The 17614-nt window shown below is 44.2% G+C and overlaps 1 protein-coding gene across 2 annotated transcripts in view; it reads left to right on the forward strand.

The window, feature by feature from the left end:
- ABL2 (ABL proto-oncogene 2, non-receptor tyrosine kinase) overlaps nucleotides 1–17614 on the forward strand; it is a 63696-nt gene that overhangs the window by 42138 nt on the left and 3944 nt on the right. For both annotated transcript variants that reach the window (XM_015423481.1, XM_015423482.1), the window contains exons 3-9: nucleotides 4583–4878; nucleotides 5278–5550; nucleotides 6317–6401; nucleotides 10539–10716; nucleotides 13343–13527; nucleotides 14514–14666; nucleotides 15553–15642. In XM_015423481.1, the coding sequence (XP_015278967.1) occupies nucleotides 4583–4878; nucleotides 5278–5550; nucleotides 6317–6401; nucleotides 10539–10716; nucleotides 13343–13527; nucleotides 14514–14666; nucleotides 15553–15642 (1260 nt within the window). The remainder of the gene's footprint in view (nucleotides 1–4582; nucleotides 4879–5277; nucleotides 5551–6316; nucleotides 6402–10538; nucleotides 10717–13342; nucleotides 13528–14513; nucleotides 14667–15552; nucleotides 15643–17614) is intronic.

The raw sequence follows: 17614 nt of genomic DNA on the forward strand, positions 1-17614 counted from the left end.
CAATCTGACCAAGGGCACGGAATAAATAAACCCCATCATAATCCAGGTATTTAAAAATGTGTGCCTGACAGGCTGGTGTGTGTGTGCGTAAGCTGTCAGGGAAGACCTGGAACTGTGGAGAGAGGAAGTTGAGGATCAACCTTCCTGAGATCCGGGCAATCAGACTGGCCCTACCTAGTCAGGTTCTGGGATGCGATCAGGAGCAATCATGCCTTAATAAAAACTGAGAATATCTTGTTAACAGCCTACATAAACAGGCAAGGTAGGTCCAAGTCATTCACAATAGAACCTTGAGTACATATCAGAATACTTGAGTCGGCAAAATGTGCTAGTGGGCTATCGAGGCAATAGGTGAACAACAACGAATGGTCTCTCAAGGTTGGGAAACGCTTCTGCAACCCAGTTGTGAACCTCTTTGACTCTGGCAGGTTCTGGTTAGTCTGGACATGCTTCAGCAAGGGCCACTGTGGTACCCAGACCCAGCATAGCTACATCTGACTGCTTGGAAGTGGAAAGGGAAAGACACTAAAGACCAGGCTGTTTTGCAAAGATCACAAATATCATGCTAGTCAATCAATCAATTCCTTTGTTTGGCCAACAACCAGTACAAGTCAAAAATATCATGCTAGTCAGTAGAAGAGTTTCTACATCAAAAATTTGTGACTCTTCATGGAAGGCATATGACAGGTGGTGCAAATGGAAACACCTAGACCCGTTCTCCCCTATGTTACACTAAATCCTGGAGTTCCTGCAAATGGTGTCAACCAAAATATGCTGCTACACAAACAAGTGGCAGCTCTGGCCACAGTGGTCCCAGAGGTTGGTGGATGCTCTGTGTCCAAATATCCTCACCTAGTCAGGTTTCTCAAAGGAACAGCCCATGTCAGTCCTCCAGTTGTCCATAGATTTCCTTCTTGGAAACTACACATAGGGTGCAGTCAGACGGCGTGCTGGGAGCAGGTTAAACTGCTCTGGGCCCAATGCGTTTTTTTTTAACCTGGAGAATCCCAATCACACTCACCCCCTTGTTCCAGATTGCTGCGCAGCAACATCGCTCCCTGTTGTCCACACGCGGGAGCGTGCATCGGTGTTGTTTTTCTCTCTGTGTGTTTGGGCATGCGCACAGGCAGCCATCTGTAGAACTAAAATTTTTGCGCATGTGCAGAACAGCGATTTCCACTTCAACCTGACTGCTGGAACACTTCCCTTTAAACGTTTACCCCGAAAATGGCCTCCGTGAGATCCCAAACTTGTCTAAAGGCTAAAACTAGGCACCGTTTAAACATTGTTTTAATAATGTGGTGATGGACCTCTGCCTATGCGCACACCGCCAACGCTGGGTGAAAAGCGGAAGCCTCGGGCAGCTTTTGAGCAGGGAGGGGGTTTAAAGCGGAAGTGGCTCGACACCGGAGGAGCGATCAGACGTCAGAAAAGTACAGCTGGAATTTGAGAATCAGGAAAACACCGCTTGGGAACCTGGTATCAAAATACTCCGGGTTAAAGCGGTTTTGAGCCGGTAAGCGATGGCTGGGGACAGGAGGCAGATGTTGACAGTGTGATCGCGCAGATAAAATCCGTTTCTGAGGTGGGCCGAAAGCGGACTAAACGGCCCATCTGAACGCACCCATAGACCTGTCGATGCATACTCAACCTTCATTTGAACCTCTGAGAGAAGTTCCACTAGAATGGTTGAGAATGAAGGTCCTGTTTCTGACAGCTGTGACTTTGGTCAGAACGGTCTCAGAATCAGAAGCTTTATCTACCAAGAAAAGCCTCTTGTTTTTCACAAGGACAAGTGATTCTAAGAATGAGTCCAACATTCAGGGCCAGTTTGGTGTAAGGACAAGTGATTCTAAGAATGAGTCCAACATTCAGAGCCAGTTTGGTGTAGTGGTTAAGTGCGCGGACTCTAATCTGGGAGAACCGGGTTTGATTCCCCACTCCTCCACTTGCACCTGGCTGGATGACCTTGGGCAAGCCGTTGTTCTGATAAGAGCTGTCCTTGAAAAAGAGCAGTTTCTGTCAAGAGCTCTCTCAGCCCCACCTACCTCACAGGGTGTCTGTTGTGGGGAGGGGAAGGGAAAGGAGTTTGTAAGCCACTCTGAGACACCTTTGGGTAGTGAAGGGCGGGGTATAAATCCAATCTCTTCTTCTTCTTCTTCAGTCCAAAGGTGAATACTTACTTCCACTGCTCCCAGGAAATATCATTGCCTTCATTCTGTCTAAAACCATTCTACTCCAAAGAAAAGAATTGGCACATGCTAGATCTTCAGAGCCCTAAGGACCTGCAACAGGCATACAACATCAGCTCATAAAACAGACCCTCTCTTTATCTCAGTGAGTTTACCTAAGAAAGGACAAAAAATGTTCAGAGTAGTAATACATCTGAGGCAGTGCACATCACATTTTTAACCAAGCTAGCAAGCTCCAGGTACCACTTGAAGCCACAGTGCTGAAACTAATGCAGCATTGGATGCTGAAGCTTCCATTGAAGAAATCTTAAGGTGGTCATCTATGTTGACCTTCATCAGGCCCTACTAAATGAATATCCTTGGTCCCCTGATGGAGTGTTCAGAAGATGTTACAGCTGGTGGTGCAGATGGGATGTAACTGCTTTTTCCCACCCAATATGGGATATAACTGCTTTTGGATGTCCCATTTCAAGATGCCTCCCCCCCTCAGTTCAAGAAAGGGATATTGGTACCTACCATGGGGGTTCTTTCTGCTCTGAGGAAGGGAGGTCATCTTGTCCCACTCTGATTTGAATAAGGGGATAACAAGCTGTTTTCTCCATGTTAATGCCTTCTTGTTCCTTGCCCTGTGTTTCCTGTTTCCATTGAATGGTTTACTCAGTATTGTAGTGTAGATACTGCTTTGGCAGTTACCAAACTGAGGAAAGTGAGTTACTCTGCCCAGGAAACAAGAAGTCAGGAGGAATTTTAGTCCTGCCTCCTTGATGGACAGATGGGGATCACCCATGTCAAGAGGCCCTCCCTTCCTCAGAGCAGAAGGAACCCTCACAGTAAGTGCCAATGTTCCTTTCTCAACCCTAGTGTGATTATTCCCTTATTTTACTGTAGTATTCCACCCTCCCCTGAATTCCCTTTTCAGGGACCCAACAGAGGGAGGAGTGTGTATGATAGGTTCTAGTAGGAAAGGACAGGGAACGGCTGAGGTGAGAGGAAGAGAGACAGTCAGACCATCAAGACAGACAGGCAGCAGATGATGAGGGCTAGAAACCTCCTGGACTGAATCCAGGTGGTTGTGCTATGGATGGAGGTGAGGGGAAGTTGCTGGGTTGCCAACGTACCTGGAGAGGAGGAGCGGAGTGGTGCTCTGGTGGCGTGACAGAAGGAGCGAAAGATTGAGCAGGATTGTGCTGTGAGATGGTACTTGTGGAGGACTGGCAGGATGTTTTCGGGCTGGATGCTGTGAAAGAGAAGAGCGTGACAGCATATAAGCAAAGAGCGTGAGCAGGGGTCATTTCGTAGAAAAAGAGCTAGGGGGACTCATTAGCATATGCCACACCCCCTGACATCACCGGAAGTGTGTCCTCCCCACAGCCGGCGGCGACCTTCAGCGGGCACCAGCAGGGAGCTCCAGGCCCCGTCCTCCCGCACCTCACCCGGGGGGATGGTGTCCCCCCGCGTCCCCCCCCCAAATGACCCCTGAGTGTGAGACATTTAATCATACTTTGCCTGATTCTGTTGTCCTGGTTATTGGAGCAGCAGTAGAGGTCAACCTGGGGGAGAAACTGAACCCTTTTTGTGGCTAAAATTCCAGCCCTGCGGCTCCCTTGGTTTTTGGGGAGCCCCGCAATGATTATTGGGTGATGGTTAAATTATCTCATTTGCTGGTTTCAGGCTTCAAGAAACTTGTTTCGTTTGCTAATACTTGTTTGGGGCCGTGCTTACTGTGACCTGAGATTGTGCTAATACCCTGATTAACTCAAAAACAGTGATTGACTATTTGCTTACAGAGGTGTTGGCGCTCATGTCCAAAAGGTGGGGTTTGCCCTTATAATTAACTCATGAAGGAGACGAGATTGTTCTTTTGATGTGTTAGGCATTGTCTTAGTTTCTCTTAAGTCTTCTGTAATATTTATCCTTTGCCACAAACACAGACCATCTCAGCTAATCAAGGTGTTTGCTTTTAAGATGAACTGTTGTGCAAAAGGCTCCTTTAACTGACCATCAATTTCTTTGCGATTCTTGGAGTTTGATCCATGGTGCTTCTTCCCCTTGCCTTTTGGTATCTGTACTCTGGGTCTGAGAGTGAAAGGGGTGACTTTCTGTGTTCTGGGGCACCATTAGACCCTGGATAACTATAGACGTCCGGGCATAACAAGGTGGACCCATGCAGTCATAGTTCTGCTTTAAAGATGCTGGGAGATTTGTGATCTGATGTATCTAATTTGATCCAAAATAAGGGAATATACTTTTAAAAAATACTTTGTGCCTTGCTAGTGTATTTGTTGTCTTCTCACTTTCGTCTCTGAATAAGAAAAAAGTTATAAAATTTTAAAATTTCATTTTGCTGTGTTGGTTCTCTTCCCCTAACTCCCCACCCCTACCCCTTTCAGGTGAGAAGTTACGAGTATTGGGTTACAACCAGAATGGTGAATGGAGTGAGGTACGCTCTAAGAACGGGCAGGGATGGGTACCTAGTAACTACATCACCCCAGTGAACAGCCTGGAGAAGCATTCCTGGTATCACGGACCAGTGTCGCGCAGTGCAGCTGAGTATCTGCTGAGCAGCCTCATTAATGGCAGCTTCCTAGTTCGGGAAAGTGAGAGCAGCCCAGGACAGTTGTCCATCTCGCTCAGGTACGAGGGACGTGTTTACCACTACAGGATCAATACCACCACGGATGGCAAGGTAAATAGCTTCAGGAGCACCCAGGTTTTTTAGCTTGAAAACATTCTTGCTTTTATTTCCTACCTTTTAGAACAGCAGTTTGCAATGAAATGAATACCGAAAGTGCAAGTTTTCCATTATGTTAAGCAGAGGACTTACTTCTTTAAGTACTGCTCAGTAACTCTGATTTCCCTTGGAATAACTAAATGATAGGTTTCTTGCCAAGAGGAGATCTTCTGGTTCTATATCAGTAATCAGCAGATGTCCTGCCAGACTAGCTTCAAGCAAACACTGCATTTACATGCCTCACTTTTCTGTTTCCCTTATACTGGGCAGTACCACTGAGGCTGCATGCTCTGAAAGAGAATATTTCATAAAAGGTGGGGTTTTTTTAGATACTCTTGGTTTTCTTCTCAACAGGTGTATGTAACAGCTGAAAGCCGCTTCAACACATTGGCAGAGTTAGTTCACCATCACTCAACGGTAGCTGATGGCCTGGTGACAACCTTGCACTATCCAGCTCCAAAGTGCAATAAGCCCACAGTCTATGGAGTGTCCCCCATCCATGACAAATGGGAGATGGAACGAACAGACATCACCATGAAGCACAAGCTTGGGGGAGGACAATATGGTGAAGTGTACGTTGGGGTATGGAAGAAATACAACCTCACAGTTGCTGTGAAAACACTCAAGGTATGTTGCAAGTCCTCTGTTCATCAGATTGTGCCCAGTGTGTAACTAGAAACTCTCACAATAGTTCTGGAATGCATGCTGGTTGCCATGACCAAAACCAGTTGGTGTTTAAAGGTGGCAGCTTGTAGAGGGCTTATCACTAAATCAGAGTATGTCATTTCTGTGCAGATTGAACTGTGGCAACTCTGAGATACTATAATCTCTTTGAGAAGTGGCAGATAACCCACAAACAGCGTCAGGCTGGTATAATTAGAAGAATAAAATGCATAGATTAATTTTTGGAAGTTTTAAGTAAATGCTAACTACCTATTCAAGGGTTGTTTCCATTATGTCTGTAATAAAATAGAAAACAGTAGATGCTGCCTGGATTTATCATGGCCAGTGTGTCATTTTTAATTTGGAAGTGTCCCTGGCACGTGATATGTGTCTCCGTGCTGCTGAGAAACATCAGTGCCCATTTTGTCCTTGCTTCCCGAGAACCTCTGTGTTCTGAAGAGGGGAGAACAGCGTTTCTTAATTGTGGATTTCTCAGAGGCAATCTGATTGGTCACTGCTGTAAGCAGAAATTCTGTACTAAGGAGACTGTGGTCTAATTTAGCGGTGCAATTCTTATATCTTTACTGAATATACAAGATAACCATAATGACAGTGGGATCTAGGACCTGATAGTTCTGGTGCATGTAAATACTTGTTTATAACGGTTACTACTCTCTAGGTTTTTTGTTTGTTAATGGTCTTTGTTAAAAGTATCCCGTCCCACTTTCAGGAAGATACTATGGAGGTGGAGGAGTTCTTGAAAGAAGCCTCTGTTATGAAGGAAATCAAGCATCCTAATCTGGTGCAGTTATTAGGTGAGCGCACTAACCTGACCACAATGCCTTTGTTACTTCTAATTTCAGAGTCATTATTTTGATCATCGTATGACCAGGCTAATCTGACCAGCAAGATCCAAAAATAGTCTGGGCATGACATCCAAACTTCACTTACATTGGGGCATATTAGGCAAATCCCTGTGTGGTGGGGCCTACTCACAGAGAGGGATTGTGTTTGCGTGCCGTACCCATTCGGTGTTTCTGTCCTTTAAGTCTGCCACATATTGGACATAATGTTTGTACAGGGCCCATGTACCTAATTTGCAGCTTGTATAGGTCCAAATTGTGTAGCTGTTGCCCAGATTTTATATGAACTAACAAGCTCACAGTTTCAGTTTATGCATATTGGAATTTCTGTGTATAGGTCTTGCGTAAACATACCGTAACATGTGACTGTCCAGATGCAAGACAGGTCGCTGTCGTCCCTCTTTCTCTTGCCACATAATGCCTATATTAACTAAGGTATTGCCCAAACTGGCCCTTGCTCTGTTCTGACAAGCAGGGTTAGAACGAAGTCCTAGCAAATTTGATTCAAATTGTGTTAAAGGCAGGGAGTCTCATCCTCTGCGTCTCACTTTGCATAATCAAAGTATTATTGCTGTGCATGCTTTTAAAGATCTGGCCCAGTCTTTAGGCTTCAAATGAGCGTGTGCTTGGATTTTATGCAAGAATTCAGTGTGTTCTTCAAGCTTTCTGAGGACCTCACCGAGACTTAAGTGTGAACAAACTTCTTATCTAGCCATTATGAGTGTTCCCATTCTCATTTTATCCTCTCCACAGCTCTGTGAGATAGCTTAGACTGAGAGAGAGAGAGTGGCTCGCCCAAGATCACCTAGTGAGCTTCATGGCTGAATGGGGTGGGGGTGGGGTTTGAACTGGGTCATCTTGATTCCAGTCTGATACTAAATTCTTTAAAACATGGGACCCTTTAATGCAGGGGTGTCAAACATGCGTCCCGGGGGCCGGATCAGGCCCCCAGAGGGCTTCCATCAGGCCTGCAGTGGAACTGACCATCTCCTGCTTCCAGTTCTGCTGCTCCTGCAGCATCATAGCTTGCTTTGGCAGACTCTCTTAATCACTCAGCCATTTCATGTTTTAACCTGGGTCCTAGACTCAGAACTCTGAGCATGAGATTTCTGTGGTGAATGTCAATAAATCAAAAGTAGGTTTGCAGCTCACAGAGCTAATGTTTTAAGCATGTTTTGATTTTAAGTAAAAAAAAGATTTGTGTTTGTGTCCTTTATAAAGTTTATATCTTTGCTACCTGGCATTACATTTTATGGCACACATGGCCCGGCCCAACAAGGGCTCATTTATGTCAGATCCGTCCCTCATAACAAATGAGTTTGACACCCCTGCTTTAATTGGTATTTCATTCTAAAAGTACAAGGTGGGATGCGTAGCTGAAGGTTATTAATGACTGGAGTAGAGTATTCCAAGAGAGACAAAATCCCCTATTGAAGCCAGGCACAAGTGGAACATACTTGGCAGCTTGCTGCTTTTTTCACACATTCTCCCCGCCCACCCCAAATGTTGGCATGCATACTATGGTGGCTGCTGCCTTGTACTTTGAATGCTCTCAGTGTTTGGAGCTATTTGCTAGTGTGTGCTCACATCTGTTGCAGGGCTTCAGATTAGCATTGCCAGTTCATAGTAGGGCAAAAGTCGGGAAATGCTGGGAATGCAAGGAACTTCAGTGACCTCAACCATACAGCACCCCTTATGAAACAGACATTTGTGACCTGTATGTTGCATTCCACTTCTAGGCAAATGTATTTTGCCTTCATTAGACACAGTGATCTGTTCTGGAGCTGTAACTTTTAGATCATTTGTATTGTTATGGTAAATGTGCAAAGCACTTTGAGCCCACTATACCATCAAACCTCATTTCACTGGGGGAGAGAGGTCACAATTCCCATTTTATATATCGAGAGAGACAGGGCTAAGCAATACTGTCTTGTCCATGATTTAGGACAGCCAAGTGCTAACCTCTCCCTGGCCAAAATGCAACCCTGTCTTTCTTATTGTAAAACAATCCTGCAACTGTATGCAGCTCCTTGCACGGTGGAATGGCAGAAACACTGAGCATCAGATGGTGCTATGAAGAATAGTGAAGGAAAATCTTTGGACTGTCTTCTCTTGCTTAAAGTTCCAATTATTCTTTCCTATGAGAAATGTGAGAGACTAATACAGGGACAACGAGTAAAGCAAGTCCATGGTTCAGAAATGGCTTCTGCCCAAACTTTGTAGGTGTTAGCCAAGTCGCTATACTGTTTCTCGATTTTAGAGAGAATGGCCTGCCTTACAGAACTAGGGAATCTTCTTCGTGGTCTCTGTGCATCACACCCTTGGATACTCTGCGCCTGCGCTGACCTTCTCGGTACCGATAGACACCTTCCTTCATTTATGGCATGTCATGCCGTGAGAGGTTTTCATTGTCATTATTTTCTAATTCAGTACTCCTAGGTAAAGGTAAAGGTTCCCTTGGTAGATAAATAGGTACCACTTCGGTGGGAAGGTAACAGCGTTCCGTGTGCCTTGGTGTTTAGTCATGCCGGCCACATGACCACGGAAACGTCTTCGGACAGCACTGGCTCTTTGGCTTTGAAACGGAGATGAGCACCGCAACCCTAGAGTCGGATTCGACTGGCTTTCGAGCAAGGGAACCTTTACCTTTACCTATGCATACGAAACACCTTGAACACTGTATATAAATGCTAAGCATAATTGTTGGTCTTCATTTACTTCCTTTTGACGATGTGTATAAATACAAGCTGTGGAATTGCATTTGGTCAGGAAGACTCCCACACTTCTGTCATTTCATAGAAATGTTCAGGAGGGCAAAGGGATTAGAATAGTAATATAACAGAAGAGGAGAGGCAGTATCCACCTACCTTGTACTGTAGTGTCCTCTACCTTTATAAACACCTTCCTTCATTTATGGCATGACAGGTTTTCATTGTCATTGTTTTCTAATTCACTATTCCTGGTCCCACTGAAATGTATACTGGAGGTCTTTGCTGGCTGACTGAATTGTTTTTTGTATTATGTAACCCGCTTTTAATCTCAATGAGAAACATGGGCAGGTTGATGGGGTTGTGCCAGTTTAAGCTCTAGTAGTTGTGCAGTATCAATGTGATCTAGTGGACTGTGTGGACAGAAGTTTGGATAAGGAGGATTTTCCCCCCGTTTAAAAGCCATTATTTCCTGATGCCAGCTGTTGATAAACATTCCTGCCCATAGACGCTATAGGAGGAAGGAGAACAGAAGGGGTTGCCATCTGTTGGTACTGGAGTTTGATGATGCTGCAGTCATTGCAGATAATGCACTTGAAAGTCAAACTTGTGCTTTTTACCTAGAGTCAGTCCCTTTACTCTCAAGTTAATGGTGTCCTTTCAGTATAGAATTAGCTGTATTTTTCACTTATGTGCTGTTTTGTGTTTGCACAGTAAGAAGTTGGCCAGCAGCCACCTTGGTGCATACACTCAGTACTCAATCACTGACTCCTTTACTGTTTTAAGAGGCTGTATGAATGATTTCTGAATTGTTATTTCTGGACCTGACTTAATGTTATGTCAAATGAGAATATAATTTCAGAGAACTGTTACCCAGAGTCATATATGCCCTCCCAGAGAATCATTGTAAACATAGATCCTTTCTAAGCCTTCGACAACATATAGATCCTTTCATTGGTGCCCTGACTTTGGATCTCCCACTTGTCAGGGGACTGACCCTCACTAGGGTTGGGTTTCTGCTTTACCCTCTGAGGTGGAGGACTAGGAGGAAGCAGCAGCAGAGTTATGGGGGAAGGTGCCGCTGTTTGGTTGTAGAAAGCCAGGAACAGTGTTCTTTTCCCAGTTCTACTATGCTCCTTATGCAAAACTACTCCATGAGTGGTGGTATCTGTGTGGGAACCCCATTACCTATGGTCATACATATACAAGGCAGGAGGAACTTAACACATGGGCCTTATACCTCGGTAGCTTGTACACCTTTTCCTGTCTTTTGTTAAAGATGCCTGTGAGACCAAAGTTGAGAATCTCGCCCATTATTTCGTTAGAAGGCTGTACCTAAAGTAAGATTTAAAGATTGGCCAATTCTCCTCCCTACCACCAGGTGTGTGTACTCTGGAGCCCCCCTTTTACATCGTGACAGAATACATGCCGTATGGGAATCTGTTGGACTACCTGCGGGAGTGCAATCGGGAGGAGGTGACTGCTGTTGTCCTGCTGTACATGGCCACTCAGATATCCTCTGCGATGGAGTACCTAGAGAAGAAGAACTTCATCCACAGGTTAGCAGGCGACTTTTAGCTCCTCTAGAAGGACAGGGTCAAGGAAGGAAGCTTATGGGATCTGCTAATGGGCTTCTGAGCAGCATTATCACCAACTGCTCTGTAGCAGCTCCTTAGCCCAAGAGCTTTGTGCCAGCTGTTCTCTGTAGACAAGGCTGTGCATATGTTTTATGGGTTTTGGCAGCACGGACTTGTAGTTTCCGAGCAAGGGAACCTTTACCTTTACCTATGCATACGAAACACCTTGAACACTGTATATAAATGCTAAGCATAATTGTTGGTCTTCATTTACTTCCTTTTGACGATGTGTATAAATACAAACTGTGGAATTGCATTTGGTCAGGAAGACTCCCACACTTCTGTCATTTCATAGAAATGTTCAGGAGGGCAAAGGGATTAGAATAGTAATATAACAGAAGAGGAGAGGCAGTATCCACCTACCTTGTACTGTAGTGTCCTCTACCTTTATAAACACCTTCCTTCATTTATGGCATGACAGGTTTTCATTGTCATTGTTTTCTAATTCACTATTCCTGGTCCCACTGAAATGTATACTGGAGGTCTTTGCTGGCTGACTGAATTGTTTTTTGTATTATGTAACCCGCTTTTAATCTCAATGAGAAACATGGGCAGGTTGATGGGGTTGTGCCAGTTTAAGCTCTAGTAGTTGTGCAGTATCAATGTGATCTAGTGGACTGTGTGGACAGAAGTTTGGATAAGGAGGATTTTCCCCCCGTTTAAAAGCCATTATTTCCTGATGCCAGCTGTTGATAAACATTCCTGCCCATAGACGCTATAGGAGGAAGGAGAACAGAAGGGGTTGCCATCTGTTGGTACTGGAGTTTGATGATGCTGCAGTCATTGCAGATAATGCACTTGAAAGTCAAACCTTCCCTGCATTGTCATACTTGTGCTTTTTACCTAGAGTCAGTCCCTTTACTCTCAAGTTAATGGTGTCCTTTCAGTATAGAATTAGCTGTATTTTTCACTTATATGCTGTTTTGTGTTTGCACAGTAAGCTGTTGGCCAACAGCCACCTTGGTGCATACACTCAGTACTCAATCACTGACTCCTTTACTGTTTTAAGAGGCTGTTTGAATGATTTCTGAATTGTTATTTCTGAACCTGACTTGATGTTATGTCAAATGAGAATATAATTTAAGAGAACTGTTACCCAGAGTCATATATGCCCTCCCAGAGAATCATTGTAAACATAGATCCTTTCTAAGCCTTCGACAACATATAGATCCTTTCATTGGTGCCCTGACTTTGGATCTCCCACTTGTCAGGGGACTGACCCTCACTAGGGTTGGGTTGCTGCTTTTCCCTCTGAGGAGGAGGACTAGGAGGAAGCAGCAGCAGAGTTATGGGGGAAGGTGCCGCTGTTTGGTTGTAGAAAGCCAGGAACAGTGTTCTTTTCCCAGTTCTACTATGCTCCTTATGCAAAACTACTCCATGAGTGGTGGTATCTGTGTGGGAACCCCATTACCTATGGTCATACATATACAAGGCAGGAGGAACTTAACACATGGGCCTTATACCTCGGTAGCTTGTACACCTTTTCCTGTCTTGTGTTAAAGATGCCTGTGAGACCAAAGTTGAGAATCTCGCCCGTTATTTCGTTAGAAGGCTGTACCTAAAGTAAGATTTAAAGATTGGCCAATTCTCCTCCCTACCACCAGGTGTGTGTACTCTGGAGCCCCCCTTTTACATCGTGACAGAATACATGCCGTATGGGAATCTGTTGGACTACCTGCGGGAGTGCAATCGGGAGGAGGTGACTGCTGTTGTCCTGCTGTACATGGCCACTCAGATATCCTCTGCGATGGAGTACCTAGAGAAGAAGAACTTCATCCACAGGTTAGCAGGCGACTTTTAGCTCCTCTAGAAGGACAGGGTCAAGGAAGGAAGCTTATGGGATCTGCTAATGGGCTTCTGAGCAGCATTATCACCAACTGCTCTGTAGCAGCTCCTTAGCCCAAGAGCTTTGTGCCAGCTGTTCTCTGTAGACAAGGCTGTGCATATGTTTTATGGGTTTTGGCAGCACGGACTTGTAGTTTCCGTAGAGGGAGGAATCAAGTTTCTCCCTCTTGGTTTCTCAGAAGTTTGAAATCGTATATCTGATGTCTTACAAAGATAGCACTTTGTAATGACAGGACACTAATTTGTTACTCCACACAGCTTTTCAGTTATCAAACGCCAGTTATCTGGTTATCAAACACCTGGTTATCAGACACCAGTCTTCACTCCTTTATGTTCAATTTTCCCTCCGAATACAAAACAGCACCCCAGATATAGTACTCAACTTAAATTTTACACCCCAGATTTAGTACTCAACTTAAAAATTTACAAAGTGGCAACATTCGTGTAAGTTTGCTGAATTGTGCACCTAAACACTGAAGTGTTGATCAAGCTCTGTATGTCGCTGTGGAGATGTAAAATATATATGTACAGCAAAAAAAAAAGCACAACTTGCCTCAGCACCCAATTACAACCCAAGTCAGGCTGTAAAATTGTTCTGTCCTTCTGAGACAGAGAGACAAATGCTGAGTATTTAATGGGGATGACTTTAGGATGAATCTAGATGGCCACAACAGTCCTGACTCTACACTGTCTGTCTGCATAGGGATCTAGCTGCTCGCAATTGTCTGGTGGGAGACAATCACGTGGTGAAGGTGGCTGACTTCGGCTTAAGCAGACTGATGACCGGAGACACATACACGGCTCATGCTGGAGCAAAATTTCCTATCAAATGGACAGCACCTGAAAGTCTGGCCTACAATACATTCTCTATCAAATCAGATGTTTGGGGTAAGAGTTCCCTTGTGCATAATGGCCCTGGTTGCATGTTAATCTGGGCTGTAAGGCTGGGGGGCAGGACAGTGTTTGCATTCTGAGGGGTAGCTCTGGTCTTGAAACAGTGGTTTGGGTGCCAGGGCCAAGTTTTGTACGGCGTGCAGACCAGATCACTGTTTATCAGGTTGTCCAGTACAGTCGGTGCCATTGGGAAGAGAGAGCATCAGGATTACAGAATAGTACATGCACTCAGACTCAGCTAGAATACTATATATATAAGATCCAAAGAGTGATTTAATATTGAAACATGGAGAGTACTTTCTTTTGTTTTAACTTTCAAAGACAGTTTTGCTTTTTCCTTACAAGTGGGCAATACTTTCTATCACACCTTGACTAAAAATTTGGTTAGACACGGACTGGGAGCTGGTAAAATTTCCTCACAGGGGTTGGGTGCCGGCTACTGAGTGTCTGCTGCTGAGTGGCCTAATCTTTCCCACCTTCCATCCTCCTCTTGCGTACAGTAGCATTTCAGTTAAGCTAGATTGCTACATTGGAGACAAACGGAAACCCCACACACACCTTTCTTAGTTATCTATTTTCCCCTCCCTAATGTTTTCACTAATAGTGAAATATTTCTCATCAAGAACAATCTTCTTAGACACGGACTGGGAGCTGGTAAAATTTCCTCACAGGGGTTGGGTGCTGGCTACTGAGTGTCTGCTGCTGAGTGGCCTAATCTTTCACACCTTCCATCCTCTTGTGTACAGTAGCAAGGCTCAAGAACATTTCAATTAAGCTAAATTGCTACATTGGAGACAAACAACCCCCCCCACACACACACATTTCTTAGTATCTGTTTTCCCCTCCCTAATGTTTTCACTAATAGTGAAATATTTTTCATCAAGAACAATCTTCCTTCAACCACAATTTAAGCAATAGGGGTGTGCCAACAATAAAGGAGGGTGTGGCTAAAGAAAGGGAATCTTGTCCTTAACTTGCAGCCTTTGGCGTGTTGCTGTGGGAGATTGCAACCTATGGGATGTCGCCCTATCCCGGCATTGACCTCTCTCAGGTTTATGATCTGCTGGAGAAAGGGTATCGGATGGAACAGCCTGAAGGTTGCCCCCCAAAGGTCTACGAGCTCATGAGAGCATGTGAGTACTGCCTTTTTGTTTTGATTCTGGGAAGGGGTGGCGACGCAGTACTGATAATGGTAAACTGTCAGAGTCAGTGGGGCCAAAGAGAGGTGGTGCATATTATTTTTTTTACTATGTATTGTGGAGAGATACGTGGCCAGTGTCTTGCCTGCAGAATAGTTCTTGAAGAGCTGTTACCAGTTGTCATCTTCATAAGAGTTAACAGGCTAGGCAGACCATTAGGCAGAGTTAACAGGCTAGGCAATGCATACCATTCAGTGGAGCAAAGAAACCTGCGTGTTGCTTAACCCAGCATCTTTACCAAGTTCAAAATATTTTAGCCCATTTTTTTGCCATCCTGGTTACAGAGAAACTCTGGGAAGTTGTATTTTCCCTGAAAATCTAAAAAAAAGTCTCAGTGTGGTTTCCACCAATTAGTTAAGTGCAAATCCGTTTTCCATGGCTGAGATCTGTCTCCATGTTTATCAGTCCATGATTTTTTAACTCTCACCATTTTTCCATAATCTGCATCGTAGTCCGTTTAAAAGGAGCTCCACCACACTCCGTTGTGAAATCACCCACTTGAAAAAGAAGCAACCCAAATAAGTCATGCATGTAGACTAGTGAAAATGTATCTGATTTCTAGAATTACAAATTCTGGCAATGGTTCTGAATTCAAAGGTGTCAATGGCTTGACGTTTAGGGCTTTGTTAACATTTTTAGTGTGGCTGTGTGCCATATCACAGCAGAAGCCTACACTTAAAAGCATTATGAAAGGCTGCTTCAACCTTTGGTCAGTAAAAAGCGAGTGATGATACTGATGCTGTATGTTTCTGGCAAGTAATGTGTTCTCCGTTCCACAATATGTAGTGGTAATCTCTCCTTGGCTTCTCTAATGCTGTAGGCTGGAAGTGGAGTCCCTTAGACAGGCCTTCATTCGCTGAGACTCATCAGGCCTTCGAAACCATGTTCCATGATTCTAGCATCTCTGAAGGTGAGAACCCTTCCTGTTACCTTACAATCTAGAAGGCATTAACATTTTTACTTCCATGGATTAAGATGACCATTCTAGCATATACTTTAGATGTCTGTCTTCAAATTAACTATCAGATTTCTGCTGGAAATCTGGGCTTCTAAACTTCATTTGTATTTGCTGTTCTCAAGAAATTGGATTTCCTAATTTGTCAAAATCAGGCATCTTATTCCATGCAATATGTTATTTATGTGAACTTCCTGAAAACTGTTAAGCTAGTTTTCTGCATCTTTCTAGCACAGGGGTGTCGAACTCATTTGTTATGAGGGCTGGATCTGACATAAATGAGACCTTGTTGGGCCAGGCCATGTGTGTCATAACATGTTACGCCAGGTAGCAGAGATATAAACTTTATACAGGACACAAACACAAAGGTTTTTTTTTACTTAAAATAAAAACATGCTTAAAACAGCGCTCTTGCAATATTTTGTTTATTCAACAGTGTCTGATAACTGACACCTCTTGCTCTGAATTATTGCATCAAAATGCCTGTGCTGTTGCACTCTTGAGTATGCTGTTCATGTGTGTATCTGTAAGCTGCAAACCTATGATGACACAGCAGCAACAGAACTGGAAGAAAAAGCAGAACACAGCCAGTTCCACTGTGGGCCTGATAGAAGCCCTCCAGGGGCCTAATTCGGCCCCTGGGCCGCATGTTTGACACCCCTGTTCTAGCACTTACGATTGCCAAAAGGTTCAGTTTGATAAGCTACACTGTGCCCCAGCCCCAGCATAGTTTATCTTTCCCTCCATCCTCTTGTCATATGCTGATTCTCAACCCTATTTCTTGCACTCTGTGCCATACTTCACATTGCCAAAAATCCATGTGTTGCAGAAATTCAATTTGTGTTCAGAATAAGGTGTGTACAGCAAGCAGTTTTATTGCAAAATAAGCAAATTGCCTTTACCTATTTGGATCACATTTCCTTTGTGCAGTGGTTTTGTGCTGGGATTCACAGAGCCCCTGGAAGTTGCTCAAAAGGTTCTTCACTGAGAATATCAGTTAATCATGGACAAGTGTCCCAGAAAGACAATTTGCACACCCCTGCTGATCTTCTTGTGCAGTGCGCATGTTAAGTTCATGCAGGACAATGGGGAGGCTTGGCCAATGCTCTGTATGAACAGTGTGTGCCCCTAAGAATTCCCAAGAATTTCTGCAACATGCAGACATCTGTCACGACACCGGGGGGGAATGCTCAAGGAGTTGCCCTGGAGTTTAAAAGCTACTGCCTTAGCAAAGAAGCTTTAACATACAATACCAAAAATCAGAAATTGCAGAAGTTTGGAAATTTTTCAGAGCTGAACTAGAAGGGGATGTCAGATAAGATATGGACACTCTGAAAGAAGAAAATAATGGGTCACTTGGTCTTTCTTTCCATTCATGCTTCAGATTTCAGGCAGAGAGAGAAGGGGAGATTTGTATATCCCTTGGATTAAAGGAATCCACATATCTGATGTAAAGAGAATGCCCATCTCAGTAGGGAGGGTATACACTTTTCTCCCTTCTCTCTGTTTCACGTGAGACCCAGAAATTGAAGGACAATCTATGAGTCAATCTGCAAAACGATTTTGAAGATGGTGTGACATTAAAATATGGGTGCAGTACAGGTCCACATTCTTTTGAAGTCTTCTCAGCAGTGGACAGGTCAGGTAAAGCTTCAACGTTGAGGTCATATCCCAGTAAGGTGATTCCCTTTTAGGAGCCTCACTGAAATACTGGGTCCGATTGCCAACCTAAATGGCTATGCCAAGTCTTCAAAGAGAAGAAGGCAAAGAAAGGATGAGAGAGTAGATATTTGGATAATTATGTACGCAGTTACACTTTCCCAGCTCATTGATATTCTGGATGTCTTTGCCCGAAACGCCGAGGCATCAGTGGGAAGTGTGATTTTATTTGTTCTTTCCTACACTTCTGGGTTTTGTGCAAAGGCCA

This window comes from Gekko japonicus, unplaced genomic scaffold (assembly GCF_001447785.1).
Source record: "Gekko japonicus isolate JY-2015 unplaced genomic scaffold, Gekko_japonicus_V1.1 scaffold2421, whole genome shotgun sequence".
Classification (NCBI taxonomy): Eukaryota; Metazoa; Chordata; class Lepidosauria; order Squamata; family Gekkonidae; genus Gekko; species Gekko japonicus.